The sequence below is a fragment of the Myotis nattereri genome, assembly GCF_964212035.1.
Source record: "Myotis nattereri genome assembly, chromosome: 3".
Lineage (NCBI taxonomy): Eukaryota > Metazoa > Chordata > Mammalia > Chiroptera > Vespertilionidae > Myotis > Myotis nattereri.
In genome coordinates this window covers 187,709,809-187,725,864 of record NC_138077.1, presented here as the reverse complement: position 1 = coordinate 187,725,864, position 16,056 = coordinate 187,709,809, and the positions used below count along the sequence as shown (strand labels likewise).

At 46.0% G+C, this 16,056-nt stretch overlaps 1 protein-coding gene across 1 annotated transcript in view; it reads right to left on the bottom strand.

The window, feature by feature from the left end:
* KDM4A (lysine demethylase 4A) overlaps positions 1 to 7,140 on the bottom strand; it is a 42,640-nt gene extending 35,500 nt beyond the window's left edge. The window contains exons 1-4 of the mRNA XM_081085820.1: positions 7,024 to 7,140; positions 4,235 to 4,411; positions 3,213 to 3,388; positions 293 to 407 (exon numbers count right to left, since the gene is read on the bottom strand). Of these exons, the coding sequence (XP_080941946.1) occupies positions 293 to 407; positions 3,213 to 3,388; positions 4,235 to 4,372 (429 nt within the window). The 5' untranslated portion in view covers positions 4,373 to 4,411; positions 7,024 to 7,140. The remainder of the gene's footprint in view (positions 1 to 292; positions 408 to 3,212; positions 3,389 to 4,234; positions 4,412 to 7,023) is intronic.
* Positions 7,141 to 16,056: the final 8,916 nt, after the last annotated feature.

Genomic DNA, 16,056 nt, shown 5'->3' with positions numbered 1-16,056 from the left:
TCTACTGTGATCCCACCCTTTCAAGAACTCATCAGCTACCACCCACAGACTATTCTAACAGCCCTGGCAAAGAACACCACATCACCCGATTCACATGTAGAGTGGGAGAAGTAGCATTCAGTCACATGCAAAACTACCCCCAATTAAGCGAGCACAGCACATCAGCTGGTGGTGGATCATTCCCCCATTCAGCAAGCAGCTTTCAGGGACCTACTGAGCGCTGGGCAGATAAAATGTCATTCCACTACAAAATTACAAAAATGCTGCGCAGAGAGTTGCCAGAGAGCCTCACCTTTTCATAGAGAGTGCCATTCACGTCTGCGCCATAGATTGGCGGATTGAAAGTAAGATTTTTCCAGTATTTCCGTTCAAGCTCTTCAAACTCACTATAGCGTGGGGTACAGTACCTTTCAAACATAAAAGAAGTGTTAACCACTTATAAGGGACTAAATTCTTGAACAGCACAAGACACAATCTCCTATTCCAGAAACAGCAAGATATTTCAAACAAATATGACATAACCTCAGCCTTCAAGACTCTAAGATAGTAACTCCCTCAATATCCCTTCCGTGAGCTCTGGGCCCAAGGAAGGTGATGTACATGAAGATATAAGCGCATCTTCCTTAAGAAGCATGGTATCTTCAAGTCTTTGAAGAGAATCTACTAAAGCTATACACTCCTCTAGAATCAGAAGTGGCCTGGCCACCCAAGGAAAAAACAGCTTACAAATTTGTGAGATCCAAAAACTGCAAATCCCTATAGAGCTGACCTGTGAACAACACAGGTTTGACCTGTGCAGGTCCACTTACATGCGGGTTATTTTTCTGTAAATATATTTTCTCTTCCTTATGATTTTGTTAACATTTTATTTTCTCTAGCTTACTTATTATTATAAGACTACAGTATACAATACATACAAAAATGTGTTAATAGACTATTTATGTTACCAGTAAGACTTCTGATCAACAGTAGGCTATTTATTAGTAGTTAAGATTTGGGGGAGTCAAAAGTTATAGGCAAATTTGACTTCACGGGTGGGGGTGGGAATGGGGAGTTGATGCCCACTCCAACATTGATCAAGGTCAACTGCATATCAACAGACAACCGAAACCCAGCAGCCTGGGAAGAGCGGAGGCCTTCCACGGCTCACTTCCCTGGTAAGTGAAGGAATCGGCTCCCAAAGGCTCGTGTGTGCCATCACTGCCACACTTCCAGCATCCAAGGCAGCGGCTAACATTGAACAAATAATCGTGCTTACAAACAAAACAGTTCAAAACCCCTTAAAAATGATTACACAGCAATTTAAAAAAGAATAATATATAGACCTAAAGGGTATTTGAAAAACGCACATTCTAACTCGAATGGCAAAAAATATCATGAGCAGATAAAGAGTGGAAGCAGAGACCAAAATGAAATTGTGTGGAGATAATGGGATGAGTGAGGAAAAACAAATCTTACTTTAGATACTGGCTTATGTGTTCATGTCAACCTAGTGAATAATAATGTTTAGAACTCTGCAGTTCCCTTTTAAACATAAATAACTTTTCCACCTCCAACTGATCTGCTTTATAAATTTAGATTTTTTTTACCCACTGCGTTTTGCTGACCATGCAGATAGAAACCAAGGGTAAGACTTTGTTGTATGCCAGATGAAAAGAAAAGACACGGGCTGGTAAGCGTCAAAAGAAAGGCGGTATTGCGAGAGGAGAAAAGGCCTACCATATGTTGACAAGAAGAGAAGGCGGGCACAGGAGGCTGAAGCTCATGTGAAACAGAAAGCAGGTGTGCTGGGGGCCGCCACCCCACAGACACACTGCACAGACAGAAGCCAGACACAGGGCGACACAGCCTTCCGTCCAGAGCATGTCACACTTCTTCAACATGCTTGCACATAAATTATCTCATTAGACAGCCGTTGGCCAGCACTATACTAGCAGACGTTTAAGCGTTAAGCTGTCAATAAAACTGGAAGACCATATTTAGAATCATAAGCCAACGGAAAAGAAGGCAAAGCGCAGAAATAGAGTGAGATCTGATGTGAAAGAGAGAGAGAGAGAGAGAGAGAGAGAGAGAGAGGATAAAGCGCATGAAGTCACGCCCCCAAAGTGTGAAGGCTGGCAAGCTTCAGATCCAGCTCTGGGCCCGTTCACAGTGCAGGCACATGTCTGACTGGCTGAAATCAGACATGCAAAGATCTGTAAGGCTCAGGAGAAAAGGGGAAAGGAAGGAATCCCTTGTGGAAACTCAAAATTATGGAGTGGCACGGGAAGGGAGAAGATCCAAGGGAAAGGATTAAGAAAGAGCAGTGAGAGCTGATGAGGGGAAGACAAAATTCATTCGCTGAGATCAAATGAGAGCTAAATGTTACAAACGGCAGAGAAAATCAACTGAAAACAGCAGGCCTCAACAAAGACAGACGTTTCTAACACAGACAAGAATGTACACATGAGGAAGAATGGAGTCAGAAAATAGCGACCAGCTTGGCAGTTCATTCACATCCTGTTAATGTCAAAGTGGAAAGAAGCCGTGGCCGGGTTGGCTCAGTGGATAGAGCGCCAAGTGAAGGGTTCCGGCTTCGATTTCAGTCAAGGGCATGTACCTTGGTTGCAGGCTGAATCCCCTGTCTTGGTCAGGGCATAGGAGGCAACCAATAGATGTGTCTCTCTCACCGCAATATTTCTCTCTCTGCCTCTCCCCCTCCCTTCCATTCTCTCTAAAAATCAATGGGAAAATGTCGTTGGGTGAGGATTAACAACAACGACAACAAACAAAAAGTGGGAAGGAGAAAGCAGTTTTATGGGTAGTGAGGATTTTGAGCATGATTAAAGACAGAAGGACCCAGAAGGAAGAGATTAAACTACTGAGGCCACTTTCAGATAAGCAAGTGATTATCAATACATCTGGCAAAAGCTCCCTTTGAACCAACTCCAGCGTTCTCCTTCGGAAATCTGCAACTTACCGGAGTCAGAAAATGGTTCTCCTTTTGATGGAAAAACAATGGGACTACTTTATCTGAGAATATGGACAAGCTGAGACTGTGACACAGTCCTGAGAGGAGGGAATGCTTCCACTAAAAGGTGAGAAAGGGAGACAGAAGCTAGAGCTGGGACACTGGTCTTCAGCCAGACAGCAGTCGTCTTGAAGACAGCTTTGAGGAAAAGTTAAGTACTAGACGCTAGGACAGATAAAGGAAGAAACATGTTTCCACTCACTTATCACTATTGGCTATCTTGCGGAACTCTCGAACAGTCATGGCTTTCTTCTGAATGTTGTACTGAGTGAAGAGCCCAGACTGCCCGGTCACCAGCTGCTGGATGGGAGCCGGAATGACCAGCTCATCAATGTCATCATAGGACGCTCGAGGCTTCCACTCCTTGGGAGGAACAACCTGTCGGGAACACGAGAAACAGAGACGGGTCGGAAACCTGGCGAGCTGGTCGGCGTCCCGGCAGTGTGCAGGCTGCTACCCAATGGTAACAGTCAATTTTACTAGAAAGTTACTTTGCTTTAGCCAGGCCCATCCAAATGCAGCCAGTCACACCATCATGCCAACCCTGATCCAGTTCTGCCACCGACTAGCTGCCTGGTTGCCATGCACTAAGGCAGTGGTCGGCAAACTGCGGCTCTCTGGCCCCTTGAGTGTGGCTCTTCCACAAAATACCGAGTTCTGTGCATGGGCCACGAAGTTTCAATCGCACTCTACGTGCGCGCCCGTATTTTGTGGAAGAGCCACACTTAAGGGGCCAAAGAGCCGCATGTGGCTCGTGAGCCGCAGTTTGCCGACCACGGCATAAGGTAAGTAATATTGTTTCTCAGCCTCAGTGTCTCATCTGGGCACCAAGAGAGGAGGATGAAGAGCTGATTCTCTCTCACTGAACAGAGTCCACACGGGAAGCCAGATCACTATGAGAGTGCTGGCTGCGCGTGAAATGAGAACAAGGGAAGTTTAACGGCATAAGCACGCAACGACAGATAAAAACACTCAAGCACCATCTCCACCAGGAGGCACCCAGCAGTGGCCCTGACACACTGGCTCTAAATAGCCCTTTTACAGATTCCAAGCAGCTCTCCCCCTACAGAAAAGAAATGCTTCAGATGCTAACGAAAGGAATTAACTTGCAAATAGGACAGCCCACGCAGCTCATCACCCTGCCAGCCTTTCAGCAAAACTCAGTTCTTCCACCTTCCTGCTGCCCTGGCACAGAAGCCATTGCCGAACAAGCCCACCCCTCACCTTGGCCAGCCCAGCCCGATGAGCTCCCTGGGATTCAATGTAGGCAATGTATCGACTGAAGTTCCGGAACTCCTCCATAGTCGGGTAAAAGGTCATTATCCGAGCGCTGGGATTCAGGGTTTCAGATTCAGAAGCCATTTTCCCTCCTTTTTGAGGTCACGTTGGTCAGGCAGGAATCTGAAGAAATTCATAAGAGCACAAAGTTGTAATTAAAATTAAATGCTGGGAATGTCAGTGCTGAAAACAGTAAACGATAACTTAGAAATTCTGAAGAAGTATTAAGACCTCACACCTGGCCCTGGCACGTGTGCTCAGTGGTTAGAGCATGTTCCTGCGCACCAAAGAGTCTTGGGTTCGATTACCCGTCAGGGTGCAAAGGGGAGGCAACCTATTGATGTTTCTCTCTCACATCAATGGTCCTCCTCTCCTTCCCTCCCTCTCCAGAATCAATGAAGAACAACAACACATATATCCTAGGGTGAAGATCAAAAAAAAAAGACTTCACACCTGGAACCAGCCTCTAGATAAGTTATTTAAATGAACCAGAAATAGACAGAAAAGGCTCTGCTTAAAAGAACCTGATGCATCAACATTGCATGTATTCAAATCTTATTTAAATAGAGACATTGTTTAAACTAATAAAGGGAAGTGGTAACTATTTGATTGTTGGTCCTATCTAACAATACAGCCACCCTGCCCATATTTTACCCTTATCTTTCAAGTCACTCCCACTCCCTTATTCTCACCTTGCTAATTGCTTTTCAGAGTATTAAACATAATCTACTATAACCAGATTTAAAAAGCAACCTATGGGCTCCCTTCTCAGGAACAGTTTTAAAATAGGATTACAGATTCCTAAGAAAAGTTACTGGGTTACAAGATTACAAAATAAAGTTTAATGTAATTAAAGTACTTTGAGCCCTGGCTGGGTAGCTCCGTTGGTTAGAGTATCATCATTGTGATACATTTCCGGCCAGGGCACATATAAGAAGCAACCAATGAATATATAAATAAGTGGGACAGCAAATCGATGTTTCCCTCTCACTCAAATCAATAAATAAAATTTTAAAAAGAAAAGATATACTTTTTTTTAAAAGTACTTTGATATTAGTAGCATAAGCTATGATTTTTAAAACTATATCTAAACCAAAATGCGGTTTCAGCAGCACTTAATGAAGTCAAGTAGAGACTGGTGTGATTGCACTGTACCCAGAACTCAAAGGACAGAATTTAAACAGGCAATAAACTGGCAACACAGGGCAAACTTCATCACTGACTAGAAAAGGGGAAATACTTTGTTTTTAGATGAGGCCTCCAGCTGAGTGGCTACATCCCCGTTACCAGGCACTACAAAAGACTATTACAGCTGAATAAGAACCACGCATATCGGCTCAAAGGAGCCAGTTAAAAAGCAAAAGGAAATTCTAGAACTCCCCCAATCTGGGCCCCAGAGCCATGGCAGTTCAGCTCCAAGAGTGCCTTTGGGAGCTCCAGAGCTCAGAAGTGAGGAAACTGCCTCCAAGTTTCCATGGGAAGACAGCATGGAGGAGCGCTGTCTCAGGTAAGAGAGAAGACAACTCAAACCCCTCCCTCCCCACCGCCACTCCCACCCCCTCCCCCCCCCCCACCCCCGCACACACACACCTATCTCTCCGGCTTCCATTTGCGCCCCGCCAGGTGCCCTTCATGTACCTTGCCAAGCCTTTGCATGGCAGTATACTATTATCCCTGATTTACATACCAGGAAATCTGCCCCCAGTCCTGTAATGAACTCCTGGCGCTCCTTCCATTGCTCTGTGCTGCCTACATAATAATAATCTCCAGCTAGACTAAACCCATTAGAAGGGCAGACCCAATGGTAGAGGAGCCGGAAGTTTATTCAATTTTGAAGACCCTCTCTTTTAAAAAGAATACAAAACACCTTACTTTTGCAAATTTTAACAGAACATACAATCACGTGAAAACAGTGTTAAGGCCCATCCCCAGTGTGGCCCATCGCCTCTGGACTTGCTCATTTCTGTGTGCCCGGAACCTAGAACAATGCACGGCACAGAGTAGGCACTCAGAAACTTGAATAACTGATTCCCCTGCCCTCGCCTCTGTTGCTCATTTCCTTTCTTCAACCCTCGGATTCCCTTCCCCCAACCTATCCCCTGGGGAAAGCTCCTGTTCCCCCAACACCTTCCTGCTCCCATCCAGCAACAAAGCCTGGTGGCTCCAGAGCACCGCTCCGGAGTCCAAGCAACTCTGACTACAGATCCGGCCTCTGCCATTTACCAGCTGCGTGCCCTGGGCTGTGTGAGCTGCCAGGGCCTCAGTTTCCCCACCGTAAGACGGGGATCCCCACCTCCTTGCTGGCAGGGTCGCTGTGATTAACTCAGATGATGCAAGCAAAATGCTAAGCACTAGGCCCGGTACTTAGCCGCTCTGTAAAGGCAGCTATTGCTAAGAACCACTTCAAACGCCCGCCCCCTCCCCACTCGGCAGCTCCCGCGGGTATCGCTCCCAAGATCCCCAAACCTCACCGTCTCGAGTCCCAGCCCCTCCTAGCCCCGCCGCCCAGGCGAAGGGGGCCCGGCCGCAGGAAGAAAATACTGCCCAGTACGCCCGCCCCCCTTCCCGACGACCATTGGCCATAAGAAATTGGAAAGGACCAATCCCAGGATGCATTTTAGAAGCTCCTGCTTCCATTGGGTGAGAACCGTGCCCATCACTCACTCCCCCCCCCTCCCCCACCGGATCTCACGGTCAAGGCCACAGCAGCAACAACTTGAAAAAGATTGCCAAACCTTACGGTTCTCGCCGAAAGCCCACCGGCCCGGCAGGGCTAAGACCCGGCTTCTGCTGCAGCACCAGCCGATCTCGCCGCTTCTCCTGCCAGCGAAGGACGAAGCCCCGCCTCCCCTAAAGTCGGCCTCGGCGCAGCCGCACAGCGCCCCACAAAGTGAGCCAATCCTAGGGCCACTATAAGCCTTCAAACAACCAATGAGCACGCGCTGCAAGCGCCCCAAACTCTGGGCGTATCAATCGGCTCTGCCTATGAGCACCCGCTCGGGCTGTTGCCAGGAGGAAACGCGGGGCCTCGGGACCGCGGCCACTGAGCATCTCCGCCGAGTGCGGAGCTGGCCTATCGGAGGCGGGCGCCTGGCCGCCCCCCGCTAATGAGGACAGAAAGAGGCGAGTGCCTAGCCGTGGGGAGTGGGGAGGGGGCCGGGCGAGGGGCTTCCTGCAGGGTGGCTCTATGCAGGGGTGGGCAGAGGCTTTAGTAAGGCCCTTGCCTAAGGCAGAAGTGTGCTTGCTGGGAGCCCTGAAGGGGCAGCTTCCGAGGTCTAGGAGCTCCTGGTAAGGTGACCAACTTGTCCTGATTTGCCCGGGACTGGCTCGGTTTTAAAACCGAAAGTCCCGTGCTCTGGGAACCCCCTCATTCGCTGGCACACCCAGGCATTTCTTGAAGAGAGCAGTTCCTGAATGGGACAAGCTCTGCGGGTCATTAGGACAGCCCTAAGGGGCGATGTCCTTAAGCGTCATTAAAAAGCAGTTCCCCAGTGAGCGAGGATTTGGGGGTCATTAGGAGCAGCTCTTGGGGAGGAGATCCTGGGAGTCTTTAGACACGCGGGGGGGGGGGGGGGGGGCCGGAGATTCCTAGAAGTTTAGGAGCAGTTCCTGAGGGGTAGTGAGTCACCTTAATCGTGGAGCTCCCAGATTGATGGGAAAGGAGGTGTACATGACGCTTTGGTGGGTCAAAGAGAAAAGTAGAATACCCACAACCAGTCATAAAAAATGCACAAAATTATCCATGGATGAGTAATGCTGTAGAGCGCTGGAAAGGGCTATGGAGTCAGATTTGTGTTCCAAACCAGTGATCCTCTGAGTCTGGAATTTCCTGTCAGTAAAATGGAAAAGATAATACTACCCTTGCAAGATGGTTATGTAGATGAGAGCTCATATATGCTGGCAAAAAAAATGGTGTAACATACAATGATATGGACTTGGACCAATCATACATAATATATCCCATGCTTCCCTCCTCCTACTCCCAAAAAGCAGAGTTCTGTTTCCAGAAAGACAAGGGAATGACTGTTAAGTAGTCAACCAATCGTTTTTCACAATTATAAGGTTTTTCTCTCTTGACCTAGTTGCATGAAATTCCTGCAAGGGGCTCAGCCCCCACAGCCTCGGCTTCGGCTTGCCTTGGCCCTCACAGCCCCGGCTTCGTCCAGAAGGTGGTTCGGCTGTCCGGTCTAATTAGCATATTATGCTTTTATTATTATAGATTATGTTGGGGCTCTAGCTGGTTCCTCAGTGGTTAGAGCATCAGCCCACAGACTGAAGGGTCGTGGGTTTGATTCCTGGTCAAGGGCACGTACCTGGGTTTCAGGTTTCCCAGCCTGGTCGCTTGCGGGAGGCAAAGAATCGTCTCTCTCACACCAGTGTTTCTCTATCTCCCCTCTCTTCCACTGTCTCTAAAAAAAATCAGTGGAGAAAAATATCCTTGGTGAGGATTTTAAAAAAAAAATTATGTTGGATAGCTCACAAAATTGCTGAGTCTGAAGAACCCAACTTGGGGCATATAGCATGAGGAGAATAGCACGAAGTCATTACCCACCACTGTCCTTGCTGCTGCCACCAAGCACAAGATTCATCTCGCTTCACAGACTCCACTGCCCTGCACATGGATGTAGTTACTAGCACTGCTGCCACTGCCATCTACTTCACGATAATCTCCTTACATTTCCTGCTGCTGCCAAAGAGGATCTTCTAAAATCAGTGCTACTTTGTATCACCAGCCTTCAACTGGAGTGTGCTTGAGAGTGTGTGTGTGTGGTAAGTGGAGCTTAGATTAAGTTCTTTTGACATCCTCCCATTTCTGGCCAGTTTATCTGTTACCTTTTTATTTTTTTAATTCATTGATTTTTTACAGAGAGGAAGGGAGAGGGATAGAGAGTTAGAAACATCGATGAGAGAGGAACATCGATCAGCTGCCTCCTGCACACCTCCCACTGGGGATGTGCCTGCAACCAAGGTACATGCCCTTGACCGGAATCAAACCTGGGACCCTTCAGTCCGCAGGCTGACACTCTATCCACTGAGCCAAACCAGTCATGGCTATCTGTTACCTTTTAAAAAAATATTTATTTTTATTGATTTCAGAGAGGAAGGGAGAGGTAGAAACATCAATGAGGAGAGAGAACCATTAATTGGCTGCCTCCTGTACGCCCCACACTAGAGATCGAGCCTACAACCCAGGCATGTGCCCCAACTGGGAATTTAACCTTGACCTCCTGTTCACAGGTTAACGCTCAACCACTGAGCCATGCCGGCTGGGCTCTCAGTTACCTTTTTATGCCCAGCTTTCCTTTTCCACTCCTTAAATGTTGATATTCAAAGCAAAAAGTCAAAGTTGTGGTTACCTTTGGGTAGGTGACAAAGAGAAGGGAAGCCTGGATAGCGTAAATAGTGCTTCTGGGAGTGTTGATAATGTACTGTTTCTTAATCTGGATGTTGGTTATTACACTGGTGTGGTAACATTATAAAAATTATTTGAGCCCAGCTGGCATGGTTCAGTGGTTGAGTGTCGACCTATGAACCAGTAGGTCATGGTTGGATTCCTGGTCGGGGCACATGCCCAGGTTGAGGGGCATGCAGGAAGCAGCCAATCAATGCTTCTATCTCATCATTGATGTTTCTCTCTCTCCCTTCCTCTCTGAAATCAATAAAATATATACAGATATTTAAAAATTAAAAATAAATATTCCTTGAATATGTAAGTTGTACATAACATACCTAATTTTTAAATTAATTACAAAACTAATAATTTTTATTTTAAATTCTTTTAAAAAGAAAGAAAATCACGTTGATGTTCTCCGTGTCCTTTGTCCTCTTCTCTCATGCTACACAGTCTCCTTCGGTGCTTCTGGTTTCACAGCTCACCACAGTATCACCTAAGGTCGTCTAATAACTAAAACTGAACAGTACTTCCCTTTCTTGGTTGTGAGAATTAAATGGGATAAGGCAGGCAAAGCACTTTGATGTTGAACTGGCATGTAGTAAGTGCTTAGTAAATATTAGTTGCACTGCTGGATGATGGATGATGACGGTGACGGTGGTGATGATGGTAATGATACAAAGCACTCAGCATAAAGTTTGAAGCAAGAGCTCAATATACGTTCACTCTGCTTCACTCATATGCCCGCTGATGACACCCATCCTGTACGCCAGCACAATCTTCTCCCCTGAGTTCATATCCATCTATCCTCCGAAGTTTAGACTCCTCCCCCTGGGTGTCCTTCAAGTACCTAAAACTCACTTGCCCAATAAAGAACTACTCTCTAGCTCACAAGTGAACTCTACCACCTAAGTTTCCTCTCTCAGCTAGTGGGGCAGCCACCCACCCAATCACCTACTAGTAAGCCAGAAACCAGTATACAGCTAGGACAGTGGTCGGCAAACTCATTAGTCAACAGTGCCCAATACCAACAGTACAACGATTGAAATTTCTTTTGAGAGCCAAATTTTTTAAACTTAAACTATATAAGTAGGTACATTGTTATTAACTGAATTAGGGTACTCCTAAGGCTTAGGAAGAGCCACACTCAAGGGGCCAAAGAGGCGCATGTGGCTCGCGAGCTGCAGTTTGCCGACCACTGAGCTAGGAACTCCTTCACGGGTCCATTACCTCATCTTTGAGTTCCACAAGTTTGTGGTTTGTGTGCATGCCCATCTTCCTCCACTGGACAAAATCTCTCCAGAGTATCCCATCAGTCTTGTTGGCAGTATCACGTAGAAATGTGTTTCATTGTCGGAAATAATGCGAGCAGCAGTGGCTTAAACGAACATAAAGTTATTTTTCCATATACCGTAGTAAGAAGTCTGAAGGGGGACATTTATTGGCAGGGTCTCAGTGTTTATCAAAGGCACCAAAGATACAGGCTCCTTCCAGCTCTCTCCATCATACTTCACAACCTGGGTTTGGCCCTCATGGATGCACTGCCTGGTTGTAGGGTGATAGCTGCAGCTCCTGGCATCCTTTCCGTGCTCATGGGATTGAGGAAGGAAGGAACCCTATCAGGAACACCTGCCCACTCTTACTGAATGCCCACCGTCACTGAAGGAGCGGGACAATCCCTTCCCTGACTTCATGGCGTTTACAATCTAGTGAGGGGGACGGACCTGAAACAAGTGCTCAGGCAAAATAAAGAAAACCACAGCAGCCCTAGCTGGTTTGGCTCAGTGGATAGAGCATTGGCCTGCAGACTAAAGGGTCCGGGTTCAATTCCAGTCAAGGGCACATGCCCAGTTACAGGCTTGATCCCCAAGGGGGGGGGGGGTCAGGGGGCGGCCAATCAATGGTTCTCTCTCATCATTGATGTTTCTGTCTTTCTCTCTCCCTCTCCCTTCCTGTCTAAAATCAATAAAAATATGTTTTTTAAAAAAAAGAAAAGAAAAAGAGAACCACAACAGTTGTGCTTGGTATGAAGGGAAAAAACAGGGGAGAACACCTCTTAGAGTGAAGTAGCGGTGGTGGCAGGATTTGGAGATAAAACCCTGTCATTACGGCATAAAGTACATGCCATGCTCCTACCTCAAGGATGCTTTCCTGGAGCTTCCCTTGATCCAGCTCCCAGCACACAGGAAGCATTACATCAGTAATTATAAAGGCAGTATTCCTGGCTTTCAAAGTTAACTGTATGTGCTCAGCCATATTATGTTCCAGATCCTATACTAAATATTTTATATACACAAAAGGTGTTTACATTGTCATTAACATTTTTCTTTTTATAAAAACTTTATTGAAGTATAATTTACATACCATAAAATTGGCCCATTTAAAGGGTATAATGTAATTATTTTTTAATTGATGAGAGCGAGAGAGGAAAATTGATATGTTGTTCCACTCATTTATGTAGTCATTGGTTGGTTGATTCTTTTTAATCCACACCCCAAGATATTTTTTCCATTGATTTTTATTTTTAAATTTTTAAAAAATTTTTATTGATTTCAGAGAGGAAGGGAGAGGGAGAGAGAGATTGAAACATCAATGATGAGAGAGAATCATTGATCTGTTGCCTCCTGCACACCCCACACTGGGGATGGAGCCCGCAACCTGGGCATGGCCCTGACCAGGAATTGAACCGGGACCTCCTGGTTCAATAAGTTGACACTCAACCACTGAGTCACGCTGGCCAGGCTCCATTGATTTTTAAAGAGTGGAAGGAAGGGAGAGAGAGATAGAGAAACATTGATGTGAGAGAGACACACCCACTGGTTGACTCCCACACATGCCCTGACTGGGGCCAGGATCGAACCTGCAACCAAGGTTCATGCCCTTGACCGGGAATGGAAAACAAGACCCTTCTGTCCGTGGGCGGGTGCTGTAACCAATGAGCAACGGTCCAGGGTTCTTATATGTGCCCCATTCGGGGATCGAACCTGCAAACCTGCTGCATCCAGACGTTACTCCAACTAATTGAGCTACCTGGCCAGGGCTAATGTGATGATTTTAAAATTTACCAAGTCATGCAACCATTACCCAATCCAGTTTTAGAACATTTCCATCACCTGGACAAGATCCCTTGTGCCCAATTACAATCACTCTCTGTTCCCACTCCCAGCCCAGGCAGCCATTCATCTACTTTCTGTCTATCTAGATGTGACTTTTCATATAAATAGAACCATGCAATATGTGCTTTTTTGTGTCTGGCTTTTTTTCACTTAGCATAATATTTTTGAGATTTACTCGTATTGCATCAGTATTTCATATCTTTTTAATGTTGAATAGTATCCCATTGTAGTATTGATTGACATTTGGGTTGTTTCTACATTTTTGCTATTATGAACAGAGCTCCTATCAGTATTTATGTGTGAGTCTTAGTGTAAATGTATGTTTTCATTTCTCTTGTTTAGATAATTAGGAGTGGAATTTGTGTTGTACAGTAAATTTGTTTATCTGTTTAAGAAACTACCAAACTGTTTTTTCAAAGTGGCTGTACCATTTTGCATTCCCAGCAACAACAATATGTGAGGATTCCCGTTTCTCCATATCTTTGCCAACATTTGTTATTATCTGTCTTTCTGATTATAGTTATTCTAGTGGGTATGAAGTGGCATCTCATTGGGGGTTTAGTTTGCATTTCCCTAATGACTAATGATGTTGAGCATCTTTTGATATGCTTATTAGCCATGCACATATCTTCTTTGGTGAAATGTCTATTCAAATCTTTTGTCAATTTTTTAATTAGGTTGTTTGTCTTAATATTGAGTTGTAAGAGTCCTTTATATATTCTGGATACAAGTCCTTTATCAGATAGAGGCGTTGTAAATATTTTCTCTCATTCTGTGGCTTGTCTTTTCATTCTAATTGTGTCTTTTGAAGTGTAAGAGTTTTTAATTTTGATGAAGCCTAATTTATCAGTCTTTTTCTTTTATGAATTGTGCCTTTGGCATGTTAACATTAACATTTATGTGGTTCTGTGCTGCCTCCAGAATCCCTCCACCACCACGGCCAGCAGCCTGCTCCCAGCCACTCTCCTCTGTAGCCTGATGAGGATAATTCTTGCTTCTGCCCTTGCCCCCTGCCATCTCCTCCACACAGCAGTGACTCTTGAATACTTAAAGCCAGATCGTGTTACTCCTTTTAAAACCATCAAATGACTTCCATATCATTCTGGATAGAGGCCAAGCCCTAGTAATGGCCCAGGGGGGCTCTCCCTCTGGGGAGCCTGCCCACCCACACCTTTCCCTTCCTCCCTCTCCTCCCCTCCCTCAGGCATTACATCTGCCTTTCTTTCTCCTAAACTCCAAGGGCTCTTCCACTGCCTCTGTAACTTTCTAAATAAATATTCTTTTATAATTTGAAAGAATACACATAAAAAGGCCTACAATCTTCCTCCACCCTCATTCCATCCCATGTGAGAATGGCTTGCTCCCCACCTCCTTCAGGGCCTTGCTGACAAGATACCTCCTCAGTGAAACCTTCCCTGACCACCACTGTATATATATATTTTTATTGATTTCAGAGAGTAAGGGAGAGAGAGAGAGAGAGAGATAGACACATCAGTGATGAGAGAGAATCATTGATCGGTTGCCTCCTGCACGCCCCACACTGGGGACTGAGCTCTCAAGCCAGACCTGCGATCTGACCTGGAATCCAATCGGCAATTCTGGTCCATAGGTCAGTGCTCAGCCACTCAGCCATGCCAGCCAGGCTATACACTCTGTCTTTCTACTCATTCGAATGTCTTCTCCATGAGGCCGGGGCTCTGTGTTTTGTTCATCGCTATCCTCACCACTTAGGACAGCCCTGGCTCTTTGTGTGAGCTTACTAAGTACTTGTTGAGTGAACAAATGATACTCCTTCACTTCATCCTCACAATGAACAAGGTCAGCTGGGAATGGAGCTTCATTTCTGACGCCATTTTATAGCTGAGGAACCTGGGATGCAGGGAGGTTAAGCAACCTGAAATGAACACTGGGCCTGAGGATATCTGTTGAGTAAATGCATGAATGATGAACTGAATGAGTAAACAAACAGGAAGGGTTGTGTTGATACTTCAGTGATGCCTTTGGCCTTCACCTCTGGGTCACTCACATCCCACTTTGCCTGGGGCACCAGCTGCTGAACATTTTTTTCTGGAGCTTTGGAGGCTCTGGTCAAAGGGACTCAGTGAGCTGCAGGCAAAGCCCTGATCCCCAAGCACTGGGAACACGTTGGCACACCCTGACCTGCTCGGTTCAGTGGGAAGGGTGTGGGGACGGGCCTCTGCAAATAGGTAGGTCAGTCCATGCAAATAGAGAATTCAGCCTAACTCAGCTTTGCAGAGAAGGTCAGCTGGGAAAGACCAGGACCTTCTAGCCTATGAAATACAATAGAAATATAAAAATGTTTACACCAGACATGCACGTGCCCACAAACACACCCTGGATTCCTCTGTTTAACAAAAACATAGCCTTTCTCTCTAGCTGTTTTATTCTCCAGCTCTGGGGAGGATGACTCAGTGTTACAGGCAAAAAGCCCCAGTGAGTAGCACCAAGAGGCACCCCACTGGCTGTTTCTACATCCCATTCAGTCCTTCTCTTTGTTTCCACTAACTGTTCTGTTGGGTTTTTGTTTTGATCTCAGCCACCAACATACCTCCGCCTCAAGGCTAAATCCCACCCATTCTTCAAGACATCATTCAAGTTCTACCTATTTGTGCATTTTTTATTTAAAGAGTTTAAAATAAACAACTGACAACTCTGTCTCCCCACTTGGACAATTACAGGCACCCCCAGAACTCAAAAGCCAACCCTTGGTCCTCCCCTAAATCTGCTCCCCCCACTGTTCCCCACCACAGGAGCGGCACCAGGACACGTCCAGGTGTGATTCTTCTCTCTTGCAGCCATGTCCACAGCTTCTGGCCCTACTTCCAAACTATATACTGAATTCTACTCTTTTTACCTCCTTTGTCACTACCATCCCACTTCAAGCACCATTCACCTGGCCCACTGCAACCAATCTGTTTTGTTTCTAAATCTGTTCTCCAAACAGCAGCCAGAGTGATCTTGCTAAAAAGCAAAGCTGAATTAATTGCTCTCTTGAAAACCCATTAACACTTCCTGTGCCCTCACTGTCAATCCCAAGTCCCTTGTCCTGGCCTCCCAGGCCCCTGCCCACTCTCCACCCCATCCTGCCCCATTTTTCCTTTGCTCTCTGGGCTCCAGCCATGCTGGCCTTATTTCTGTGTTGTTGTTTTATTCCTTTTAAAAATACATTCTTATTGATTTCAGAGAGAAAGGGAGAGGGAGGGAAACATCAATGATGAGAGAGAATCATGGATCGGCTG